Below are 27,813 nucleotides of genomic sequence, written 5' to 3'. Positions count from 1 at the left end.
TCATTCAATTACTATAGAAGGGTTCCTTTCAACTCTCCTATTCTTTGCCCTTTCAGTTTGATGATGCTAAGAAGGTTATTACCTTTTCTCTTGTTTCATAACAGTATTAACACTCTATACCTCAAAACACTTCTATTCAAATACACATAATAAATAATGCACGTGAGAAAATAGCGGTATCTCAGTTGTAAGTGAAATATCTATCCTTATCTCATAGCTACTCTAGTATAGCCAGTGAGATATTACACCAAAAATTATTACCTGTAAGTATTATGTACTTGAGCTCATAGTATATGTAAAATGGTGTAACATGAACATGTATAATACTGTAAATATTTATTAGCTTCTGATTTTTTACATACATAAAAGTAATATAGTGTCTGTTATAAAGAAATACTTGTGAATTACCAATGTTTAATATGATTTATATGTATGCACAATTTGCAAGAAAAGTCTGTGAGATAAACAGCTGTGTGTGTTCTGAGGTGCTGTTTCTATGCTCAGTGTTTAGACGACCATTTCATTTCATTGTACTTCATCATTATTTTTAACCACATTAATTTCATTGCAAAACACACCTGAATCACTGCTACTTTTTACAATCTGTTTGTTTGCATAGTCATTAAGTGACATCTGTGAGAGAGAGCATGTGACAGTTCTGCTGTTATTAAAGTGTTGGCTAGCATGCAGGTATTTGACCATTCCAGGTAGAACAGGGAAAGGAAGGTATAATTTAAAGAAGATACAATAATAGGAGGAGGGGAGACCATTGTACAGAAATCGTAAAGAAAGTAGTATAATGGACAACAAGGTTGCAACATTACACTTACTTATGCCAGCTAATAAGCCGCCCAGTATTGGTAAGAGATGAATTTGTCATAATGGCTGAATGTTAGTGGGTCCAGGTCTCAGGGTGTGTCGCTGCAGCTCTGGCTTCCATCTAGGTGACTGATGAGTGAGTCCAGGTAAAAGACAAGCAACAAAAGGCCAGATATGGATAAATCCCAGTACAGGGAATTTTGGGATGTAGGAGGACAGACAGTGCTGCAAAAATGGTGGGGTGTCAAAAAAATCTTAAAGATGGGTAACTTACAACTCTCTGAACTTCGACAATAAATCACAGTTACATATTAAAGTGAATCTGAATAAATGAGGTGCATCTAATGACACAACAACATTCCAATATCTTTAAAACTACAGAAGTTACTATTTCACAGTGAATCAACATTTAAGAGTGAATCTCTGAATTAACAAGTATTAAATGCTTCATGCGATTTGAGCATGCAGTATCTCGGATGATAGCAGTGCACTATATCTATCATCTGTGAAAGCTACATATCTGTATCTATTTCATTTATTGATTTATGACACCCTTTATATATTTTTCATTATGCAGCTGTTTGTCAGAACATTGTATTCTCCACATTTACACAGCAAATTGACACACCACCAGTACCTCGCATACTGTTATACTTGTATTTTTATTTAATGAACAGTTTTACTATTTTGGTCCAGTATCTTTATTTAAATGTTGATTGCAAGTGGTATTAAAAAGCTGTGTTAATTTAAAAGTGGTCAGTTGCATGTGTTAGATGACTCCACAATTGAAAAGCGTGCCAGAAGACGCTTCTGTCAAGCAGGCATCAGTAATTTTTTAAGCAGTTTTTAGTGCCGGCCTGATGTCATTTAACACAAGCACACTTGTGCAAGAATGCTGGCTTATTCGCCTTGTGCAAGAATGCTGACTTACATGTTAATGAGCAAACCTTTACTTACAAGTATTGTGAATAATCCGAGTTTAGCCAAATGTTTGATATTTTTTTTACTTAAATGTTGTTGCAATATATTAGTTTAGTGCAGGATAGTAGTAAAGATAAACCACATCATGTCTGTAGAGCTTAAGGACAATGTATTTTTGGTGGGGATGGCCTTCAGCTAATGGAGAAGCTGACAGTAGAGGAACATTACAGGAGTAATGTGCTTATGAGAGCAATTCTGGATCCTTTTTCATGAGTTCTGGAAGAAGACCGACCTGCCTAGAGAAATGGGTGCAGTTCTGTCATGTAAGTGACTGATGCTTCGGAGTGAATGACTGCTACTATACTTCAACATTTGAAGGGACTTCATATTTTGACAGATCTGAATGTACCCCTCCAGAACAGGACTCTTCACTATTTCCACTTGTAGTATGGAACTGAGAATAGGCAGAGTATGAGTTACTATTCTGTCCATTGACTTTAATTTCTGAATCATCATGTTAAACTCTGAACTGTTTGAAGCAGGGGAATAATGCACGTATTGAGATCACAAAATGAACTTATCTCTCTGACTGTTTAGTTTGGGGATTTTGCTACCATTCTCTTAATGCTCTCAATGTAATGTTACTGCTTTTCATAAGGGTATTTTCTGCCTGCATTTTAACTGAGTATCAGAGGGTCATTTCCTGTTTGAGATGTCCTTTCTTGAATAAACATTGTTCAACATAATTCTCTGCTGTCTTCATCAGTTACAGACATTAGAACAGAATACTTTTTATTAAATTAATCATTCAACATATATTTTGTATTTGTGTGTTTTATTAATTCACAATTCTAGCCAATGGACAGACTATTTGACTGCAGGATCACAGCTACAGGTTATTATTTGTAGCAAATTAGCTGCAGGGCATGAAAGCCTGGCTTGACCCTATCACTAAATCGAGCTAATCATTTTAAACAGAGCCATGCATAGCCCATGTACCTGAAGTACGAGTAACCACAGGTAAAGACATAACTGGTTTGCTCATATTAGATGCTGCTTGGAAAGAGCAACTACTCAGAAGTAACCGTTAGGTACCGTTGCAAGGTCTTGGAGTCATCACCCTACAAAGTTAACGCAGATTGTGTTCTCTCCTGAGGCCTTGACTTTAAATTACATACTTCTTTACTGTATCTGTTGTACACTCCCTTTTCTTTATCTCTTTATGGGTCTGTAAAAAACACCCTCTGGGTGTGGAATATCCACTGCCTTACATAGACCTTCATATTGGTGGAAAAAATTGCTAGTCTCCTCCTTTATATTAGAACTGTAATAATACACTTTGACTAAAGCCATATCATCTCCCTTGACATCAGCCAGCATGATATCATGTTTTTGCATCCTAAATAGCGCTTCCTTCTTCAGCTATTCCTCCACACAATCATGCATTTTGTCCTTTTGTTTAATTCTGCCATCTGGCCAATTAAATAATTGTAGTAAGGGTTGCTCAATGAATTTCTTATTTCCTAGGTGAAAGTCCAGTAGGTAAATGAGGCAGTTCATTTAAAATAACTTGGAACTCTCTTATCATCTGCACTGTGATAGGTCTGCTCTATTAAATCATGCAGTGCTTGGATGCATTTTATGTCGCCTGTCTACTGTCTTCCGTTTGACATAATTCATTTGTTGTTAAAGCTCTACTTACCTGCTAAAATTCTTAAAGTAATAAAATTTTATCATATGTTTAATACATTTTCATGTAACAAGATGTCCATATCCCTTAAATAAAAAACCTAATTAGAACGTCTAACAATATTCAGGGAGTACCATATTTACCAGTATGATCGTGATTATAAGATGACCTCCATTTTTTCCAAGAGGCTCCTTGAGAAAAATTTATTTTTAATTTAGTCTGACTAATCAAATAATAAACTGTTTTATTCACACAAACTATCAGCCTAAAAAAGTTAATATTATGCTTATTCTAAAATTGTGCCATTTATTGGTTGTCTACATATTGATAACGTTGTTGTTGTTGTTGTTGTGGTCTTCAGTCCTGAGACTGGTTTGATGCAGCTCTCCATGCTACTCTAACCTGTGCAAGCTTCTTCATCTCCCAGTACCCACCACAACCTACATCCTTCTGAATCTGCTTAGTGTATTCATCTCTTTGTCTCCCTCTACGATTTTTACCCTCCACGCTGCACTCCAATACTAAATTGGTGATCCCTTGATGCCTCAAAACATGTCCTACCAACCTATCCCTTCTTCTAGTCAAGTTGTGCCACAAACTCCTCTTCTCCTCAATCCTATTCAATACCTCCTCATTAGTTATGTGATCTACCCATCTAATCTTCAGCATTCTTTACATTGGTGTAAAAATAAAATAAAATAAATGAAAAGATTTGGTTTTACATTAATTTGAAGACTGTTTTCTTTTTTATATTTTTCACTTACTGTCATCTGTGGTATCACTATTTTTATCCATTGTCATCGTGTTAGCACAGCAGTGAAACTTATGTATTTGTTGTCACAAATATTTGGCTATTTCTTCTGAATGTTGCGATTTCTGAGATTGTGTTTACTGTGGGACCTAAGAATGCAGCTGTTTTCATCTAAATACATATTGGATTTCATTTGTATACTGATATGAGAATGTTACAATGTCTCCTGCTTCCAAACATATCGTCTGCTCGCTGCTCTCTCTGGCTGTGTAGAACGAGCAGCTGACATACTGTCTTTCGTTCCCATCACACATCATTGTGGGTGTCGACAACATCGCAGCACGAAACACATAAGTACACCACTGACTCCCATTAGACTTTTACTGTCTCCTGCAGAAATGAATACTCTCATTGGGTATTTGTCCAATTTTAAGCTCTATTCAATTCAGAATACAAATGGATTCAGGCAAACTGCAGTTTAAATGTGGTAGATGTTGATAAATGCCAAAGATTGCCTTATACATTCCCATGGCTGGCCAACACAATGTAATTTGCTGCCCGCTCACTACTGCTCTCCCACCACACACCTAGTTCTGAGCCAAGTTCATATCACTGCTCCCCCTCCAATCCTTCTGTAATGTTGTCCTTGAGCACCTATGAAACATGGACTACAATATATTCTAGGCTGCAAGTCATATTTACAACAGCAACTAATATATTTAAAAAAAGATCACAATCACAATTCAGTCCCATTCTCGAAGTTCTGCTCATCCCACCATTTACTGACGTCTGTTGGTACCATCTCCACAACGGATTTTGCACTGTAATTTATTCTCGCACACGGTTATGGTTAGTTTAATATGATTTATCTCATTTGTTAGACATTTCATTCTCGATAAATTTTCCTTCGTGTTCCACGTGAATACCAGCGTCATGTTTAATTCTGATTAAAAAGCTGGTACAATTTTTACATGATATTCTAATATGCATGGAGGTATTATTATTATTATTATTATTATTATTATTATTATTAACAAACGTGGGAATTTAAGGAGATGGGACCTGGATAAACCGACTACACCGGAGATTGTGCAGAGTTTTAGGGAGAGCATAAGGGAACAGTTGACAGGAATGGGGGAAAGAAATACAGTAGAAGAAGAATGGGTAGCTCTGAGGGATGAAGTAGTGAAGGCAGCAGATGATCAAGTAGGTAAAAAGATGAGGGCAAGTAGAAATCCTTGGATAACAGAAGAAATATTGAATTTAATTGATGAAAGGAGAAAATATAAAAATGCAGTGAATGAAGCAGGCAAAAAGGAATACAAACGTCTCAAAAATGACATTGACGGGAAGTGCAAAATGGCTAAGCAGGGATGGCTAGAGGACAAATGTAAGGATGTAGAGGCTTATCTCACTAGTGGTAAGATAGATACTGCCTACAGGAAAATTAAAGAGACCTTTGGAGAAAAGTGAGCTACTTGTATGAATATCTAGAGCTCAGATGGAAACCCAGTTCTAAGCAAAGAAGGGAAAGAAGAAATGTGGAAGGAGTATATAGAGGGTTTATACAAGGGCGATGTACTTGAGGACAATATTATTGAAATGGAAGAGGATGTTCAGGGTGGTCCACGAAATGTGTTACCAATTGTTTCTTTCACAATTTACGACGCACATTATATATCCCGCTGGGACTTCAACAGCAGAGCTTGGAAAAACAAATGAGTTACGAAATGACATGTAATTCACGATACTGCCGCTAGGAGACTAGTAAGCGGCAATGGCTCACAATGGAAGACTGACAACACAGCAACGATCGGTAATTGTGTTATTTTTTCATGAAACAAAAAGCCTTGTTATGACTCAGAGGCGTTTTCGACAACAGTTTAACACACAATGGGTCCCTTGCAGAAAGACCATCCACAGGTTGTACAATACATTTGTACAGGAAGGTACAGTACTGGAAGCGAAGCGACCTCGGCCTAAGCTTGTTTGTTCGTCGGAGAATATTGAAGCGGTAGGAGTTGCTGTACAGAGAAGCCCCGGGAAATCGTGTAGAAAAGCAGCAGTGTAACTGGGAATATCCAGACGCTCCGTTCAACGCATTCTTAAAAGTGACCTCCATATGTACCCATACAAGATGACCTGTGCACCGAAGCTCACTGAAGAACACAAGCAGCAGAGACTACTGTTCGCTCAGTGGGCAGAGGATAGTGAAGAAACTCTCAACAACGTTTGGTTTTCAGACGAGGAGTATTTTCATTTAGACGGTGTGTTTAACAAACGCTTTTGGGCCACTGAAAACCCACAAGTGCTTCATGAACGACAACAGCCTAGGCAGCAATTTGCAGTCACGGACTTATTGGACCCTTTTTCTTTGAAGAAACTATGAACAGCGAGTGTTATTTGAGCATGCTACGCAATAGCTTCATTCCACAGCTTCTTGCTACTGCCTTGCCCTTCAACACACAGTGGTTCATTTCACCCTCCCCTTATGGTTGCTTCATTTCATTTGTTGTGTAGTGCACATGTTATTCTAATAATTGTCAGAGGAAGTTACTAGCATGAGTCATAATCTGTTAGCATACTTTACAAATGCAGCCTGCAGTGGCTGCTTCTGCTGTTAATCTATTACTTTACTCATGCCACATCACTGAAGGTCCTCTTTCATGTTCGGCTTTAAGGACATGGTGTGCAAATGAAGGAATAAACTTCCTATTTCAAAGACATCAGAAGCCTATCCCACAGCTCACTTCTCGGCACTGCTAACATTTGACATGTGACATCTTTTGTACAAAACAGGGACTTTTTGTTTTCAGCAGTAATTGCTTTCAACAATAACTCTGTGTGCAGTTGGCAGAACGACAGTTCTGAAATACTAATCTTAACTCCTCAGAAGAAGTCAAATGCAGACTTATATAATAATCAAAATTACTAATATTAGCTTCTACTGAATTTTCCACTACTACTAACGCTGAGAAAAGACTAATGAGAGTAGTGGTTCTTACAGCAACAAGTTACATCAGAAACGTAGCTGTCCAAGTGAAAGAACATGACAGCAGTTGTAGTTAATGCTACGTTCCACTTGCTTTGAGTCGGCTTGGTGACACAACTCTCAATACAGCTCTTGATGTAGAGTTATAAGGCTGTGCCCTCTTGCTTGTATTTTGTGCCCCATGCAGAGTTCAACAAGCTAGCAGTAAAGTTTAATATGTGGAATATTTAAGGCTTTGGTGAAATAAAAGTCAGCAGTTCAAGAAACCAGTTCTGGATCTTGTATTCCCCATAAATCAACAAAAACAATTCTGAGCCATGGTATCACATTGTTCATGGTTGAAATTAACTGATGTTGCAGAAAATTTTGTGCATTTACTTTCCTTTCCAGAATAAAGGGGATCTGTGTAGCAGTAAATCACACACAGCATTATGGGTGAGACTTTCTATATAGTCTATACATCATGAGCTGATTTCTCTGGTGTTTCTGTCCAGTCTCCCAACCTGACTGCTTAAGTTTTGCCATGCTGATGACTGAAAATGGTGTGCTGGGTGAAGTTGTTAGATTTTGAGATGTAACACGTAGTTGTCGCAGTCAACAGTGCACATGCATATCTCTAGCAGTTTTGTCTTTAGTTATGACCATAGTGTTGCTTCCTACGAGCCTTCCCCCACCAATAGGTGTATTTCCATTGGTCAGTTTTTCCACAGATATTTTAATAAGGTGGTGGTCACTGTCGAAAGAATCAGTGATCAATACCCACTGGCATTTGGAACACCCTATCCCAGCAATGTTAAATTTAGTGACTTGGCTTCCCTGTGTTTTTCAGGAACAACTGTAGCCATTGACATGAAACTTTTACAGGACATTAAACTTTATGTTCTGAGTCTACTGAAATACAATAATTACATTTCAGCTACTTCTTTCAGAAATAATATTTTTTAACAACATGGTTAAAATTTTGTGTACTTTTTTATGTGTTATCCTAAAAAATTTTAATTTTGCGTAACAATATGTTCTTCTAGTTCAGTAGACTCAGGGTATGTATGTTATTACTCCCTGAAAATTTGAATACTCTTCTTAAAGTGATTTCTGAGATTTAGGGAAAAAGGCAACAGAAAATGGAAATCTTCAGGAACGGCTTCTAAAGTTTCAAAAGACTGAAACTCACTTAATATATGCTTATTTTTTTTTAATTTTTAGTAACTCAGAAGCACTCTGCACCATACTGAATATCATCCTCTTGATCTTTTTCCAAGTTTTTTCTTCTTTCTGGAATCCTCAGTGGCCAACTGTGCTGCATACTATACTTTATCAATGCGAACCTTGTCCATCTGTTGAAGTTATCTGATGCAGTTTGGTCCAGGATTAATTCCCATATGTTGTAGCACTTTCATCGTACCAATGTTGCCATCATTAAAAGCAATAACAGCATCACTGACCCCCCCCCCCCCCCCCCCCCACTTTATTATCGTCATTCCAACAAAAACATTTTGTGATAAGTGTGACCATACAAGATTATTGAACGATTCATTGAGATTTTGAGTCTGACAGTGCAGACACTTCCTCAGTAATTCAGGATTTTCCACGTCTCTGTAAATAGGTTTTATGATATCCATGACTGTTGCTGAGATGGAATGTTTATGGCTGTATGAACTGTTTAAGTACTGGGCATTGTGGTAATTGCACCATGAATCAGGTCCAGGAGGGTGGCCCATACTGCCTGCTTTATTTTCAACAAATTCTCAGTATTATTTCTAATGGCCATTCCATAATACTGCTGTAGTTCATCAATCATTTTGTCTCTCAGTCTGCCTCTTATGGCATTACCATCAGAAAGTTTCCTGTCTCTCAAACTTTGTTTCAACTCCCTCAACCTGGTGCCCATCCTTTCTGGATATGACTCTTACAACACAGCAATGCACTGTCTTCTATGTAAAAAATTATTGTATTAGACCTTGAAGTAATGCACGTACAAAAATTTTACATTTTCAACCGGTGAAGATTATATTTTAAAAAAATAAAATAAAATGAAATACTTCCCATGTGATAGTCATTGATTTCCCATGCCAGTTTGTAAGTGATACATATAATTTTATTCCAAAAATTGCGAATTTTATAATGAGATGTTGTTGTTGATGTGGTCTTCAGTCCAGAGACTGGTTAGATGCAGCTCTACATGCTGCTCTATCCTGTGGAAGCTTCTTCATCTCCCAGTATTTACTGCAACCTACATCCTTATGAATCTGCTTAGTGTATTCATCTCTTTGTATCCCTTTACGATTTTTTACTTCTGTAGCACCACATTTCAAAAGCTTCTTGTCTAAACTATTTATCACCCACGTTTCACTTCCATACATGGCTACATTCCATACAAATACTTCCAGAAATGACTTCCTGACACTTAAATATATACTCGATGTTAACAAACCTCTCTTATTCAGAAATGCTTTTCTTGCCATTGCCAGTCTACATTTTATATCTTCTCTACTTCGACCATCGTCAGTTATTTTGCTCCCCAAATAGAAAAACTCATTTATTATTTTAAGTGTCTCATTTCCAAATCTAATTCCCTCAGCATCACCCGATTCAATTCAACAACAATCCATTATCCTCGTTTTGCTTTTGTTAATGTTCATCCTATATCCTCCTTTCTAAACACTGTCAAATCCGTTCAACTGCTCTTCCAGGTCTTTTGCTGTCTCTGACAGAATTACAGTATCATCGGCAAACCTCAAAGTTTTTATTTCTTCTCCGTGGATTTTAATTCCTACTCTGAATTTTTATTTGTTTCCTTTACTGCTTGCTCAATATACAGATTGAATAACATCGGGAAGAGGCTACAACTCTGTCTCACTCCCTTCCCAACCACTACTTCCCTTTCATGTCCCTTGACTCTTATAACTGCCATTTGGTTTCTGTAAAAATTGTAAATAACCTTTTGCTCCCCGTATTTTACCCCTGCCACCTTCAGAATTTGAAAGAGAGTATTGCAGTTAACATTGTCAAAAGCTTTCTCTAAGTCTACAAATGCTAGAAATGTAGGTTTGCCTTTCCTTAATCTTTCTTCTAAGATAAGTCGTAGGGTCAGTGTTGCCTCACTTGTTCCAACACTTCTACGGAATCCAAACTGATCTTCCCCGTGGTCGGCTTCTACCAGTTTTTCCATTCGCCTGTAAAGAATTCGAGTTAGTATTTTGTAGCTGTGGCTTATTAAACTGATAGTTCGGTAATTTTCACGTCTGCCAACACCTGCTTTCTTTGTGATTGGAATTATTATATTCTTCTTGAAGTCTGAGGGTATTTTGCCTGTCTCATACATCTTGCTCACCAGATGGTAGAGTTTTGTCAGGACTGACTCTCCCAAGGCTGTCAGTAGTTCTAACGGAATGTTGTCTACTCCTGGGGCCTGGTTTCAGCTTAGCTCTTTCAGTACTCTGTCAAACTCTTCACGCAGTATCATATCTCCCATTTCATTTTCATTTACATCCTCTTCTATTTCCATAATATTGTCCTCAAGTACATTGCCCTTGTATAGACCCTCTATATACTCCTCCTACCTTTCTGCTTTCCCTTCTTTGCTTATAACTGGGTTTCCATCTGAGCTCTTGATATTCATACACATGGTTCTCTTTTATCCAAAGGTCTCTTTAATTTTCCTGTAGGCAGTATCTATCTTACCCCCAGTGATATATGCCTCTACATCGTTACATTTGTCCTCTAGCCATCCCTGCTTAGCCATTTAGCACTTCCTGTTGATCTCATTTTTGAGATGTTTGTATTACTTTTTGCTTGGTTCATTTACTGCATTTTTATATTTTCTCCTTTCACCAATGAAATTCAATATTTCTTCTGTTACCCAAGGATTTCTACTAGCCCCCGTCTTTTTACCTACTTGATCCTCTGTTGCCTTCACTATCGCATCTCTCAGAGCTACCCACCCGTCTTCTACTTATTTCTTTCCCCCATGCTTGTCAATCATTCCCTAATGCTCTCCCTGAAACTATCTACAACCTCTGGTTCTTTCAGTTTACCCAGGTGCCATCTCCTTAAATTTTCACCTTTTTACAGATTCTTCAGTTTCAATCTACAGTTCATTACCAATAGATTGTGGTCAGTGTCCACATCTTCCCCTGGAAATGTCTTACAATTTAAAGCCTCGTTCCTGAGTCTGTCTTGCCATTATATAATATATCTGAAACCTTCTAGTGTGTCCAGGCCTCTTCCATGTATATAACCTTCTCTCATGATTCTTGAACCAAGTGTTAGCTATGATTAACTTGTGCTCTGTGCAAAATTCTGCCAGGTGGCTTCCTCTTTCATTCCTTACCCCCATTCCATATTCACTTACTATGTTTCCTTCTCTTCCTTTTCCTACTATCGAATTCCAGTCACCCGTGACTATTAAATTTTTGTCTCCTTTCGGTAATTGAATAATTTCTTTTATCTCATCATACATTTCATCAATCTCTTTGTCATCTGCAGAGCTAGTCGGCATATAAACTTGTACTACTGTGGTAGGCGTGGGCTACGTATCTGTCTTGGCCACAATAATGCGTTCACTATGCTGTCTGTAGTAGCTTACCCGCATTCCTATTTTTTTTTTTTATACATTATTAAACCTACTCCTGCATTACCCCTATTTGATTTTGTATTTATAACCCTGTATTCACCTGACCAGAAGTGTTGTTCCTCCTGCCACCGAACTTCACTAATTCCCACTATATCTAACTTTAACTTTTCTATTCCCATTTTTTAATTTTCTAACCTACCTGTCCGATTAAGGGATCTGACATTCCACGCTCTGATCTGTAGAATGCCAGTTTTCTTTCTCCTGATAATGACATCCTCCTGAGTAGTCCCCGCCCAGAGATCTTAATGGGGGATTATTTTACCTCAGGAATATTTTAACCAAGAGGATGTCGTCGTCGTTCAACCATACAGTAATGCTGCATGACCTCGGGAAAAATTACGGCTGAGATAAAAATCCAAAAATGTGAAAAAAAATTCTATTCTATCTCTCCTTAAGGATAATACTTAATACATTGAACCCTGGCTTGATTCAGAAAATAATATACATTTCTTATTTGCAGTGTGAGACTAATCTCTACCATTCCCCTCTTTTTCAGTCATAAATTTAACTTTAGAATTTTAATTTCTCTAGAAATGTGCTGCTTGAAACTCGCTTGCTACCTCTCCTCCAATGAAAGGCTTCTTGCTTCCTCCTGGGGCTGCTCAGCCCTCGCTGCCTTGGTTCGCAGTGCAACAGCTACTGTACATTGTTGGCTCCTTTACACTATACTGCGCCATATTATTAAACTTTTCAGAAAAATTTTTCTAGCCATGTAACATAACAGTTACAACTTGTACAGAATAAATACTTGCTTGAATTATCCACATTGCTCCAGACAATTATGGCATAAGACAGAAGTGTGTGAAGTTATGCAGTGGATGCCAATAATTCCTTCCGCAGATCAACAAAATGAGAGATCTGTAAGCACAAAGCTGACGGAACTGAGCTTTGTGGCTATCTTGTCCGAGTGCTACTTTTGTATCAGTGTACTCTTCATTTTGCTGCTTAGGAATATCTCACACCAAGCTACATTTAGTACATTCCCATTGGTCTTTCGTTCTAGTACTCCTAAGTCATTTTTATTTAAGAATGTAGGCTTCTGTGACCGGTGTCATAGTGATTAAAATTCTTCTGGTTATTATGCTGCGTCATTGCTAAAAACTAACAACAGTAATAAACTAAAACCGACATTTCGGCCGAAATGTTGGTTTTAGTTTATTATTGTTGCTAGTTTTTAGCCATGATGCAGCATAATACCCAGAAGAATTTTAATCATCATTTTTATTTATTTGTAATTCCATTATATTAGATTCTGTAATATTATAGGTAAGGTGTACACTGTGAACCAGTTGCAAGCAAGCCTGTTCCATTATTCTCCTGGCTATATCTGATATACATGTGGAGATTAAGTAAGTGACTTCCATCCAGTACAAACCAAAGCCTTAGTTTATGACCCAGGAAATTCTTCCCACAACTATTGGAATCTTATGATAAACCACCAAAACATTCGAGCAAAGTGTGACTCCTTTGAAGGTGTGCATCTTGAAACTGGAATCAGTACCATGAGGCAGTTGTGGCAACAATGATGACCAAAACACAAACAGCAGTTAAAACCAGTAGAAAGATTTACATGTTTATAAAATAAACTAGATAGTGGATCAGTAGTGTTACATCTCAAAGAGAATTTGAAACATTTAGCTTTAGGCAGGAGCAAGAGAGGAACTGTGACTTAAACTGAAAACAATAGCTGACCTAACATAGGATAGATATGTACCTAGTAGAATAGCTTATGATGGAAGGGAAGCTTTCATTTTATAGCCCATGTAAGATGTTGGAATGACCAATACTTGAGTATTGCTCCACTGTTTGGCATCCATATCAAGTAGGTATTACAACATATATTGAACTAATTCATTATATCCAACATAATGAGTTTTCATGCCAGTTACCTCAGTTGTCATATGTACAGAGTTCATGAGCATTGATTCATGTAAAATAGGGTATCAGTGTTAAATATGCAACATGCAGTACTTATTTACATGTTCCATAGATCATTTGGGCTATTCTGCTATCGAAATGATGGAGAACGAAATGAGGGAGGCCATATGTACAAGTGAGTAATATTAACATTAGTGAACATATAACTTTTAGTCCTAACCATGCAACTGCATGTTAAAACTACTGTTTTTACAGGCTGTCAGTTTTCAAATAAAAATTTGTCCATGGAGTAGAATGAATTGTCCAGGAGAAATGATTTGAGGTTAGATTTAAAACTTACTTTGCTGCTTGTCAGACTTTTATATTATTGGGCAACTGATCAGAAATTATTGTTGTTACATATTGAACATCTATCTGAGCCACTGACGGCACTTTAATAATGGGTAATAAAGGCAATTTTTTCATGTAGTTCTGTAGGTATAGATGTCACTATATTATGGATTATTTATGACAAATTTAATTAGGGAATATACGTATTATGATTGTACAGTTAAAATGCCCAACTCCTTGAAGAGTTGGCTACATGATGAGTGTGGGCAAATACTTCATAACTTTTGTGCAATCAATACTTTCTTTCTAAGTGATGAATTACCCTAAAATTATTCCACAAGAGATTATTAAGTGGAAATATGAAAATATGTCAGGAGTTTCATTTGTGTGTTCCCAAGTCAAGCAATTACACAAAGAGAGAGAGAGAGAGAGAGAGAGAGAGAGAGAGAGAGAGAGAGAGAGTGGCTAACTACATTATTTGAGTAGCTCAGTAACTTGCTTCTTTTTACACTAAAAAATATGGAACATTCTACCCTGTTTACTGATTCAGTTTGTGTGCTACACCAATTATTGGTATGACTGTTGTACAAAATTGAATATAGTGTTTTTTTTTGTTTTTTTCCCCCCTCCAAAATTAAGGGAGAGTCCATTTTCAGACAACCACTTAGGAATCCTTTGAAAACATTGTCTTCTTTTGATCTCTAACAAGATTTATTAAAACACTAACATCATCTGCAAAAAGTACCAGTTCTGCTTGATGAATGTTAAGTGGAAGGTCACTCGCATATATAAGGAATCGGAGTGGACTCAAAATTGAACACTGTGGGATTCTCTTTGTGATTTCTCCCTCGTCACTAAAATTTTCTACCTTTCCAATATTGAATTATTCAGCACAACTTCTCATTGTTAAATCCTACCCGGTGACATATTATTATTTGCAGCTTCTAATAAAATAAATAGCATTCTCAGTTGAGCAACCCTTCTGGAATACAAACTGTGATGTGCTAAGTAAATTGTTTCTACTAAAACATGGGACTACTCTTGAGTGCATTACTCTTTCAAATATATTGGGAAAAGATGTCAGCAAGGAAACTGGACAACAATCATTTAAGTCTTTCCTCTCACCTTTCTTATAAAGAGGTTTAACAAGCATATTCTACTTTGTCTGTAAAAATCCCCTGTGCCCTTGCTGCATCACCTTTATTACTAAGGACAATTTTCAGAATTCAGTTTTAAAACAAAGATTCCGAGACTTACCAAGCGGGAAAGTGCTGGTAGATAGGCACAATGAATAAAACGCGCGCGCGCGCACACACACACACACACACACACACACACACACACACACACACACACACACACACACACACAGGGGGAAAAAAGGATAGATTTATACTAGCACACACACAGAATTGTGTCTGTGTATGTATGTATGGATGTGTGTGTGTGTGTGTGTGTGTGTGTGTGTGTGTGTGTGTGTGTGTGTGTGTGTGTGTGTGTGCGCGCGCGCGCGCGCGCGCCCGCGCCCTCGCGCGAGTATATACCTATCCTTTTTTCCCCCTAAGGTAAGTCTTTCCGCTCCCGGGATTGGAATGACTCCTTACCCTCTCCCTTAAAACCCACATCCTTTCATCTTTCCTTTTCCTTCCCTCTTTCCTGACGAAGCACCCGCCGGTTGCGAAAGCTCAAATTCTGTGTGTGTGTTTGTGTGTTTTATTCATTGTGCCTATCTACTGGCACTTTCCCGCTTGGTAAGTCTTGGAATCTTTGTTTTTAATATATATATATATATATATATATATATATATATATATATATATATATATATATGCAAAGATGATGTGACTTACCAAACAAAAGTGCTGGCAGGTTGATAGACACTTAAACATACACCCAAAATTCAAGCTTTCAAGAGGGAAAGACGAAAGGATGTGGGTTTTAAGGGAGAGGGTAAGGAGTCATTCCAATCCCGGGAGCAGAAAGACTTACCTTAGGGGGAAAAAAGGACAGGCGCACACGCGCGCACACATCTGCACATACACATACACATACACAGACACAAGCAGAATATATATGTGTGTGTGCGTGTGTGCGTGCGCGCGTGCACCTGTCCTTTTTTTCCCCCTTAGGTAAGTCTTTCTGCTCTCGTTATTGGAATGACTCCTTACCCTCTACCTTAAAACCCACATCCTTTCATCTTTCCCTCTCCTTCCCTCTTTCCTGACGAAGCAACCGCCGGTTGCAAAAGCTCGAATTTTGTGTGTATGTTTGTGTTTGTGTGTCTATCGACCTGCCAGCGCTTTTGTTTGGTAAGTCACATCATCTTTGTTTATATATATATAACATGCTGTTCTTGCTGCTACATTTATGAAGTGATTGTTAAAAGTACTTGAACTTGCGAATTGTAAGTTCCAGCATTGTCATTTATTTTAAATGTTGTTGTGTCCTGCACACTGACAATATCCCATATAGTTTCGATTTTATTACCCACATCATTGATTTCTGGCAGGGTGTGCATATTATGGGACATTTTAATGAGTTTCCTTAAAATATGGGGGTTGGTGCATAAGTTTGTATCATTTTTCCATAAGTTTAATAAAAATAACAGATACATGTAACAGAGCTTTTGCCATCAATAATATATTCTCCTTCAGTCTCTTAAACAGTCTGCCGATGTTGTGGTCACTTTTTGATTCCACGACTGTAGAAATCATGTGGTTTTGAGGTGAAAAGCTCATCGAGCCATGTTCAGAGTGCATTTTCGTCTGGAAAGGAAGTTCCTCGAAGGTTGTTCAATAGTGTGGAAAAGGTGAAAATTTGAAGGCACAAGAGCAGCTGAATAAGGTGGGTGTGGAATGTCCTCCCAAACCTATACCTACATAATGTTTTTTGTCAGTCTAGCAGAACAGAAGCAGGCATTATCATGGAATAACATCACTTTTCACAGACTCCCTTGTTGTTGTTCTTGGGTTGTGTCTGCAAGACATCTCAGTTGTTGACAATAAATGCCAGCAGTGATGGTTATACATTAGGGAAGCAATTTATAGTACACCACACCATCAGTGCTCCACCAGATGCATAATATTACCTTTTGTGGATGCGCACAGGTCTTTCTATGGGAAATTCTTTCGGGGTTAACCATTCGTTTCTTTTCCTTTTGTTAGCATAAAGACACCATTTCTCATCACTAGCAACAAGACACATTAGGAATGATCGGTGTTGTTCACAAGCCAATTGGTGGCAGAAGTGCATGTGTTGACGCCCCCCCCCCCCCCTCCTTTCCACCCCTCACCCAATTTTTGTGATTTTGGCTTGGAGCATCCGGTACCCATACGCCCAATTTTTGTACCTTCTCCACTGCGTGTGAATGCTGCTTGATGGTGGAATGATCACAGTTCTCAAAAGTACACTGATGTGGATTAATGCATTTAAACAATCTTCATTACATCCCAAAGGTCTTCCTGAAAATGGACGGTCACTAATGTCAAAATGATTCTCCTAAAAAATGGTGCAAATGTTTCTGGCTTCCTCGACTGCGTCTTCTCGCCATTGATCACAGACAGAAGAATATGTCGGAAATGTTCAGGTTTCTCCATTTGCCATTCCATTTTCCAGTATCCACAGCTTCACTCACTATCTCCAAATGGCAAAATGACAATATGTAAAGTCAAATAGCAACAGTGAACTAGGAATAAAAAATGATCATCAAAATATAAACCCATAGAAACCAGAATACCAATGCTTCTAGGTTCTGATCTACATGAAAAGTTGGACCTTGCACCCAACTTTCTCATATGTTGCGACTCCTTTTTCCACGTTCACTCTAGATGAAAATGATGCTAGCCTGTAATCCCTTATATACTAATGGATGTGATGATGTGTATATACGCCAGATATTTTTTAGGTTTTGACATGTGCTGAAGAACAGTTTTGCAGTTTACATGACTGTGAACCCCATTTATGAGATGTTAATTAATGAGAAAATAGAAGGAAAGAAATTTTCATGCATAAATTAAGAAAAGAGAACACATCAGTCATTGAATGGGAGATTGGTTTGTTAACATGTTGACTGCCATGTGCTCAACAGTGGTCACATGCTCCACTATGTTCAGTACAGTGTGTAGTTCAGTACTATGCATTACCTTGTGTTTCTTGATCGAGTTGACACTGGCAGCTAGGAAATCTATTACAATTTCTTATTCACTGTTTTGAACTTTTATTTTTTTTTTACATGCCATCAAAAGATATACTGTACTGAACTGAGTGGAGTGTGTACCTATAGGTGGACGGACCGCATCATGCGCAAACCCCTGCCATGTTGTCCAATTTGTCTCGTGGCAGTCAGTGTGCTAGGTATGGTAATATTTAGAGGTGCGTCCATGTTTTCTGCCAAAATATATGTATTTCATATGCGTACTACTAACAATTTACAATAAATTCACACATTATGGAATAATTTGTCCACTACAAACTTTACAATATTACAATGTTAATTTAATTAAAATACACGGAACATTGTATACAGTGTAATAAAATATTATTCAGTCTTTGCTTTATATCTCATTCTTCCAGAAGTCCACATATGCCCTCATTGTTTCGCTGTACGCCATCAGGTCTTGGGCTGTGCACACTCTTGGATGGTTTACTAGCGGACATCGAAGCAGTTGGTTCATGGTCTGAATGTTTCACTAATTCTCCACTTGTGCAGATTTCTGTTACATCTGCCCATTCCTGAATGTAGCCTGTTCAGGATTTTCCATCTCTCCCACTAAAGTTCCACACCTGGTGGCACCACTTCCTCAGAATCGTGAGCAGATTCTTGTTGTTCCTGCCACAGTCTTTTTCTAGAAGTTTTTTGTGGATCTGTGAATGGTTTGGTTGAGTGGAGAAAACTACTTCTTGACTTAAGGCATTTTGCTACCATTCGCTACCCATGTAGCGGATGACGTTGATCTTGAACCTCTTTTGTTTGTTTAATTCTGCTCTCTATTCAACATTGGACATTTGGTGGAGCAATTCCTGATAAGGAGTGTAGGTGTTCTACTCTTGTTGGCTTAAGACATCCACTAATATGTCTACCCATCTGGTTCACGACAGTGTCCAGTTTGTTTGTGTGACATGACCGCTCCCAGACAGGATTTGCAAACTCAGCAGCAGAGTAACAGAGTGCCATTGTGGTGGTGCGTAAAACTTATGGATTAGCTCCCCATTTTGATGTTGTTAGCTTGCCAAGTTAGTTATTCCATGATTGGACTTTTGCCCTGTTCTTCTCAATGTGCTCCCAAGTTAGTTATTCCATGATTGGACTTTTGCCCTGTTCTTCTCAATGTGCTGCTTGAATGACAGTGTCCTATCAAGAGTAACTCCCAAGTACACTGGGAAAGGGCAGTGTGTTAATATTGCATCATTAGCCATGTCTGAAAGATGGTGATTTAATTACTGAAGCCATAATTTTTGTCACATTGTTCTTTACACAGAAATTCCACTTATTTCATTTAACAAAGACTGTTGGTGTAATGAGCTCAGTTCGTGAGAATTTTTATTTTTATTTAGACAGAGTCTGCTGCTTTAGAACTAACAGCCAGTGGAAAAACATCAAAACCCATTTCTACTCCAAGTGGCAATAGCAATGGTAGTGCTGATGGTGGTGGTGATGGCGACGATGATGACGACGACGACGAAGAACCAGTTGATATGGAGGAATTTGAAGAGAGTGGCTTACTGGATGAGGAGGATCAGGTAAATAATAAATTTATTAGAAATGGAATTGTACTCTCTCTCTCTCTCTCTCTCTCTCTCTCTCTCTCTCTCTCTCTCTCTCTAAACAAGATACAACAAACACGAAAGAAAAAAAAAACTTTGAAGTTCTTTATAATTTTTGTTGTGATGACACATGTCCAATAACTGAGTTTTCATTGTACATCATGACACCGACACCGACCCACAAGAATTTTACTAAATCATTTTAGAAGCTTTGAAATGTTCCCAGTGATTTTTAAACAACATATTGTGATGTAAGTGTTTGTTGCTCAATGCATGTGTGTGTGCATTCTGAGTGTACTATATCTTCATAAACATAATAATAAGTAAAAGTCACTTGAGAAACCTATAAAATTGTGAAAGTCACAATGACTGCCCAGTACTTTAATGGATAAAATTTCAAGTAAAAAACATTCTAAAGTAGAAAAAACTACACTTAGCTATTGGAACTTGTAAGCTCCTTTATGTCCTCCCAAGGGTTGGGTTGCTCTCAGCTTCTGATTTTGTGACCTCTACTTTTTATTTAAATTTTATCTGACCCATTTGTCTTTCTTCCCTGAGGAACAAACATGCAAGTTCTAGAAGCTACTTTCAAGTGTTTCTGTCAGCAAGTGCTTGGATTTTCTCCCTTGGAAGTAAATATTATCAAATTCATTAGCAGGTTACCAGCCTTCTTTGCTGTGTGTAAGTGATTAGTGAAATTTCTTTCTACACAAGTCCTGCAACAGCTCCAGTAAACAGTAAGGGAAGTAAAGGCAGTTTGTGTATTAATTCAATGCATCCAGAGCTTGTCATGATAAAATTACTGGAAACTACTCTGTTATCGAAATGGCATGTTTTTACTGTCCTGCATTGATATTAAATGTTCTCTTGGATACTGCATAGATAAAAAAAATCTGCTTTTCTAAATCTCTCAGAATTTGCTAAGTAAGTATTCTTTGAATATGCCTGCAGTTCATTCTCTGTCAGTTTTTCCTGTGATGTAATATGGCCACTTGTCATCCATTCTAAGCACACATCTTGAATTGAGATTAAATTTTCAATAAAAATGGTCATGATATATGAGGGAGGATCAATCAGAAAGTAAAGTAGAGTAATTTTTTTCTTCCCTAAATTTGCAGCTCGAATGTTGAAATATCATGACAATATAGTTTGAAGTTTGCACTACAGAGAGAGTTTGGTTTTTTCCCTCCATGTGGAGCCCTAGTGAGAGAAATCTGAACTACGAAACAAACATGTTACTATCCTCAGCTTGTTAAGAGCAGTGAAATGTAGTTCAATATTTGTGGACCAAAGGGCATAAATTGAATGAGGCTCAAAGATGTGTATGGGGGACAAAAACAGGGGCCAGTAAATTAATGTGTTATGCCGCAGAATGGCATCTCTTTCTGAAAGGAATCAATGCTGATGGTGAGTCGAGGGCGTACCAGAACACATGTGAAACCGAGTGGGTCTCTTTGGTCTCGAAACATGCTGGTTCTCCAGTTTGAAGAAAATCATAGGATCTCATTCTGGTACAAAAGTTCTTGTGACAGTGTTCTGGGGTATGCATGGCATGTTATTTGTGAACTTGGCTAAACATGGCACCACTGGGAATGCTGCAGTTTACATTGAATCTGTGGTTAAGTTGTGTCATGCCCTTTGTGACAAATGCCACAACATTAATGCTGACAGTGTCAAATTTCTTCATAACAATGCTCACATACATGTTGCTGCTCCTGTTCGTGAGAAAATCAACAAATTTGGGTGGGAGTTGCCCCGGCATCCACTGAACCGTCCAGACTTTCCACTTATTTTCATCTGTTTGGTGTCATGAAGAGATTCGTAGCTGGCCAATGCTTTGCAATAGATGCGGAAGTGAAATCAGCAGTCCACAGATGGCTGTAGTCAAACCAAATGAACTTTTACAAACAGAGCATCTTGAAACAGGTACTACAGTGGGAGAAATGTGTTGAGAATGTTGGTGACTATGTAGAAAAGTAGGTAAAAGTTGTAAGTTTATTTGTGATTTCCTTTTTGGTACTAAAATTATTGTGTGTTACTTGTCTTGTATATCTGTCACTCCTTGGCTTTTGACTGTGTAGATCAGCTCCAATGTCATATACTGCACTAATCTGCTTCTGTTTCTTAGGCAGGAAGATTGGTCTTTACTTTCTAATAGAAAATATACATGTGATTAAATTGCTACCATAGTCTATGAATTTAGAGTTGCCAGTTTTGCTCATTAGTGTTCCTACGATCTCCTGTTAATGGAGTGAGTCTTTGAGTCTTCATCAGGTCCAACGTTATTATTTTGTCAGTAGACAGGTGTTCCCATTTGATAATTACATGAGGAAGACCCAGTCCATTGTATGTACTAACCAAGAGAATCCTTTTCACAATATTTAACTCTCCACCCATGAATCGAAAGAAAATAACAGTAACCACCTTGTCAGAAACTCGGCAAAGATTTAAAACCCTGTGTTATTTACAGAGAAAATGAACAATAATGTATTGGAGTTTTAGCTGCATTACTTTTTCTATTCATGCAATACTGCCGATCATTTAATTACCACCCTGTAAGAAAACTGAAACAAAAGCACTATACTTAAATTTTGTTCCTCCCTTTGCATCCTAATTCATTTTTAAGCCTCAACCAGTAAACAGAATTCATGTATGGGCTTAAGAAAAGCTACTACAAAACAATATAACCTTGACAACTAATTATATATTAAAAGACTCACTTAACTAGTGCAGACTTTTTCAATTTAAATTTCATCCACTGAATACCACCCATCATTTCAATGTTGTGGTTGTGGTGGTGGTCTTGGTCTCAGTCTTGGTCTTAAGTCCGAAGACTGGTTTCATGCAGCTCTCCACACTAATCTGTCCTGTGTGAGCCTCTCCATCTGTTTGTAGCTGCTACTGTGTACATCCATTTGAACTTGCTTACTGTATTCAAGTTTTGTTCTTCCACTACAGTTTTACATACCTACATGTGTGTGGATGCATGCACACACACACACATGCGCTCTCTCTCTCTCTCTCTCTCTCTCTCTCTCTCTCTCTCTCTCTCTCTCTCTCTCTCTCTCGCAATTGACACTTCCTTGATGACTTGGGGTGTGTTCTATCAACTGCTGTCTTCTTTTAGTGTAGTTGTGCCATAAATTTGTGTTTCCCCCTCTAATCAGTTTAGTACTTACTTATAAGTTATTCAATCCACCCATATAATTTTCAAGATTCTTCTGCAGCTCATCATCTCAAAAGCTTCTATGAAAGGCTACACTCCATAGGAATAATTTTAGGAGAGACTGCCTAGCACTTAAATTTACATTCAATGTTGGCAAGTTACTCTTTTTTATGAATAATTTTTTTGCTATTATTAGTCTGTATTTTGTATCCTCTCTACTTCGGCCATTAGTTATTTTGCTGCCCAAATAACAGAACTCATCTACTATTTTTAGTGTCCCATTGCCTAATCTAATTCGTTCATCCCATACATTATCTTCATCTCCCCGAGCTTTGATTCTATTTTTTAATTTCTCCTTGATTTCCTTTAGTATTTGATCAGTGTACACATTGAATAATATGAAAGATAGGCTATGACCTCCTCCTCGCTCCCTTCCCCACTCCAGCTTCACTTTCATGTCCTTTGGACACTTACAACTGCAGTCTGCTTTAAAATGCTTTCAAAACTTTTCATTAAGTGTACAACTGTCGCAAACATAAGTTTGCCTCTCTTCAGTCTCTCTCTTGAGGCAAGTTATAGGATCAGTATGGCTACATGTGTTCATCAGTATTTTATAACTGTAAATTATTAAACTGGGAATTAGGTAATATTCGTACCTGTAATCATCTGCCTTCTTTAGAAGAGAAATTATTATATATTTTTATTTAAGTCTGAGGATACTTTGGTTGTCTGATATATCTTATATACAAGTGGAATAGCTTTCTTTTGGCTGACTTTTCCAAGGATATCAATAATTCTGAGGGCATGTTGTTTACTCCAAGGACTTATTTCAACTGAGATCCTCGTCTTGCAATAATCATATCTCCCATCATATTTTCAAGTGCTGTCTCTTTGCCTTTCTATGGTAATATCTTCACGTTTATCTCCTTTATACAGACCTGATGAGGGTTGTTCGATAAGTCTGGTAAATTTCCATTAAAGAACAGAACATTTTTACTGTGCCTTCTTTGTTGGTGTTACTCAAAGGATCATATAAAGAATTTCAACAATGTATAGTGCACAGTTCATTGCTGATATCCATCTGAATTGGTCAGTGTGTCAACTGCAATTGAAAATGGAGAAAACAGAGTTTTGTGCTGTTACTAACCATTTTAATGTGAAGGACTGGACTGCCATACAACTCAAAACATAACTGGATGAATTTCATATAGACTGTGCACCATCATTGAAAACCCTTTAATTTTTGATGAATGAATTTTAAATGTGTTCAGAGAAGCACCAAGAGAGAAGTGTTTCCCATTTGCCCAGTTGAGGTCACCACAAAGGAAACCATTGAGAAAGTCTGTGATAAGGCAAAACAGGGCCGCCAAATAAAAATTTGTGAGATTGCTGAGACTGTAGGCATCTCAACTGAGCGAGTGCATAATATCCTTGCTACAAAGAAGCTGTGTGTGAGGTGGTTGCCACAATTGCTCACAGTTGATCAAAAGCGCATCCAGCACAGCATTTCAACCTCGTGTCTGGTGATGTTTAATCACCATCCGCAAGACATTTTACACCAGTTTCTGATTTTATGAAACCTGGATCCATCATTACACATCAGAGTTAAAATGGCAGTCAAAACAGTGGACAAAGGTTGGTGATAGTGCACTAATGAAGGCAAAGACAATTTTGTCAGCTGTTCAAGGTGATGGCCACCGTTTTTTGTTTTCCCAAGGAATAATCATGATTAGAGACATGGAAAACAGCAGAACTATAACTGGACCCTGCGTGCTCAATTGCTGGATCCTTGAAACTTATTTTGGCTGAAAAAAGACCAAGGTTGGCATGCAAAAATGTGCTATTTTATCAAGATAATGCACCATCCCACACATCAGGAATAACAATGGTGACAGTGCATGGATTGGTTCCTTATCCACCATATTCACCAGACTTAGCCCTCTCTGATGGGATGAAAAAGGTGGAGGATTGCTGGACCAGGTTTATATCCCTCAAAGCAGACTATTTTTTTCTTGTTTCTTTTTATTAGACTTATCAAACCACCTTCATATGTAGTCTTTCCACCTGCAGTGTTCCCTTCTTTGCTCAATACTGGCTTGCCACCTGAGTCCTTAATATCCATACATGTTGCACCTCGTTTCTCTAAAGTTTTATTTTCATACAGGCTGCAGATGCATCTATATCTTCCATAGTTGTGCACACTGTTACACTTTGCATTTCTTGTCTAGACATTTCAGCTTTGCTAGTTTGCACTTTGTGTCAGTATTATTTTTTAGACACCTATATTCCCTTTTGACACTTTCACTCTTTATATATTTCTCATTTTCTCAATATTTTGCTCAAACATTAAGCTCACTGGATAAAATATTAGACCCCAGAACAACCCACCCCCTTAGAAGAACAAAATGGCTCTGAGCACTATGGGACTTAACATCTGTGGTCATCAGTCCCCTAGAACTTAGAACTACTTAAACCTAACTAACCTAAGGACATCACACACATCCATGCCCGAGGCAGGATTCGAACCTGCGACCGTAGCGGTCACACGGTTTCAGACTGAAGCGCCTAAAACTGCACGGCCACACTGGCCGGCCTTTAGAAGAACACACCGATTGCTTTAGAGTAATGTAGATGGAGATCATTGTGACCCTCCTCTTCTGCTGTAAGTTATGACAGTGAAGTGGTGCATATGTGCCATCTGGTTTTGTGGAATCAGTAGAGTACGATGGGCAGATGTGGAGATGTGACAAAATGGCAGAACGGTGCTGTCATGTTTTACATGCCCATGCCCATGACCTGGTTGTGAATAAAGTTAACAGTATGTTAGTATATCAACATCTACTGTCCGTGTTGACAGGGAATGGTGTAACACTCACAACCATGTAACACGGTATAAGAACAGTGGTTGTAAAAAGATCTTAGATGATAGGTTCTGGAGACAAATGTCACACATACTTAATTTCAAATGTACAGAAATTGCTGCTGTCAGTGAATGCAGGTCCATCTCAACCAGTTTGCAAGAGAATATCAGTAATGGAACTATGTGAAATGACATTTGGAGGCAAAAAACTCACACCAGGCTGTGGCTCACAGAAATGGGATGAACAACAAAAAAACTGGACCCTAGCTAGTTAAAAGAAGCTTAGTGTGGTCATGAGAGTCACGACTTTGCTACCTTTTAAAATGATGCAAGGTTTGAGTGCACTAGTGGCCTAGTGAGGTGTTAAAGCCTCAGAGTATGGTGGATGTAGTTCAGGTCGGAGGTAGTTTCATCTTTTTTTGGAAGTGTATTTAATAGCATGACTTGGGAACATTCATTCTGGTTACCGTGAACATGGGCCAAGACGTTTGTTTAAACAGTCTTGATGAGCAGGTGTTTGCCTTCCTTTTACATCGAGCTGAGTATGCTGTGGGTATTCAAATCTTCCAAGATGACTACAGCTGTGTTCACAGGGGTGCAAACATATGTACCTGGTTTGAGGAATACTCAGGCATACTGTAGCTCCTCAATGGCTTGCTAAATCACTCAGTCTGGAACTCTAAAGCAGGAGGTGAAACGCCATAATCAACATTCCCACAACTTGGTAGATTTACGGGACTGAATCAGCAATGAGTGGGTCCAGATGGGTATATGACATTTCTGAAGAAACTTCTGGATCCCATCTGTGCTGAATTGAGACCATTATCGAGCTGGTGGTGTTCTGTTAAGAAAAGCCGGACACTTTGTTGTTGAGCAAATAAAACCCATGGAAACCAACTAATATTATGTCATTAAACATGGCAATTTGTAGAGTAGGAACCCATCTTATAGTATCTTTTCACATCATAACACACAGTTTCTTCTTCATTTTTGCTGGATATAAATTTCTGCCACCTGCAATGTGCATTCTTCTGATTTTTCCAGAGACAGGTTCTCTCAATAGGACCACTTCCTCTGTTAAAACAAAGCCTTCATATAAACGGAGGAATCTATAGGTAACTGTACCACAGGACAACGTCATCAATGTGGCTGACAGCATATTTTGCTTAAGCGTAGATATAGGCGAAGTGAAAATTTTGGGATAGTTCATACTTAAATTTAGAAAGAAGTGGTGCACTTCGATTGAAAATTGAAAAAATTTAGCGTACAAGTGCAATTCCAAAAGTAAAGTCTCCTACATTTTTAGATATATAAACAACTGTTTATTTTCTATAATAGAACATTTCATCATATTATAAGTTGAAGAATGCTTTAGTGTTCTACGTAACATCAGTAAATTTTTGTTTAGGTTCTGGCAGTTTTATAATGCCCATGTCATACCAACTGCTACCATGTCCTTCGGGACGCATCGAATCTCATCGTTCACCTTGTCACTGGAGCAAAACCGCCGCACAGATGAATATTCCTTCAACTCGGGGAACAGGTGGCAGTTGCTCGGTGCCAATTTTGGATTGTATGTTGGGTGTGTGACAATGATGAAGACTGCAGAAGACTGTTGGTTTGACAGTCCATGTTAGGATGGATGCTGTTGTGGAGAATGCTTTCACTCTTGCTCCACATTCCTCTTCTGTGTTTCTGAATTGCCTTTTTTTTTTTTTTCCCCCCCCCCCAATGTTTCACAGTACCTGTCAGTGATGGTTTTTCTTTTTTCCCCCCTCGTGCAGCAGGTAGAAAGTTGGCCATCAGTGCTCCCTTCTGGTTCCAAAATATGTTCCATTTTTCACAACTTGAGTGAAGAGGGGTGCCACCACTCATGTGACTGTTGTTTTTTTCTCAGATTTAAAGTGAAGTATACAGGTTTTGTCCTCAAAGCAGTAGAGGCCAAGAAGTTGTCCCTTTCGTCTGCATAGGGGTGAAGAAATTTACAGGAAGAATCAACATATTGCTGTT

At 38.2% G+C, this 27,813-nt stretch overlaps 1 protein-coding gene across 3 annotated transcripts in view; it reads left to right on the top strand.

The window, feature by feature from the left end:
- The window catches only part of LOC126334661 (ubiquitin-like-conjugating enzyme ATG3), a 76,591-nt gene that overhangs the window by 34,346 nt on the left and 14,432 nt on the right, over positions 1 to 27,813 (top strand). For all 3 annotated transcript variants that reach the window (XM_049997124.1, XM_049997122.1, XM_049997123.1), the window contains one exon: positions 19,568 to 19,753. In XM_049997124.1, the coding sequence (XP_049853081.1) occupies positions 19,568 to 19,753 (186 nt within the window). The remainder of the gene's footprint in view (positions 1 to 19,567; positions 19,754 to 27,813) is intronic.

Source organism: Schistocerca gregaria, chromosome 2 (assembly GCF_023897955.1).
Source record: "Schistocerca gregaria isolate iqSchGreg1 chromosome 2, iqSchGreg1.2, whole genome shotgun sequence".
Classification (NCBI taxonomy): Eukaryota; Metazoa; Arthropoda; class Insecta; order Orthoptera; family Acrididae; genus Schistocerca; species Schistocerca gregaria.
The sequence above is the reverse complement of the archived record's forward strand: the minus strand, read 5'-3'. Positions and strand labels throughout refer to the sequence as shown.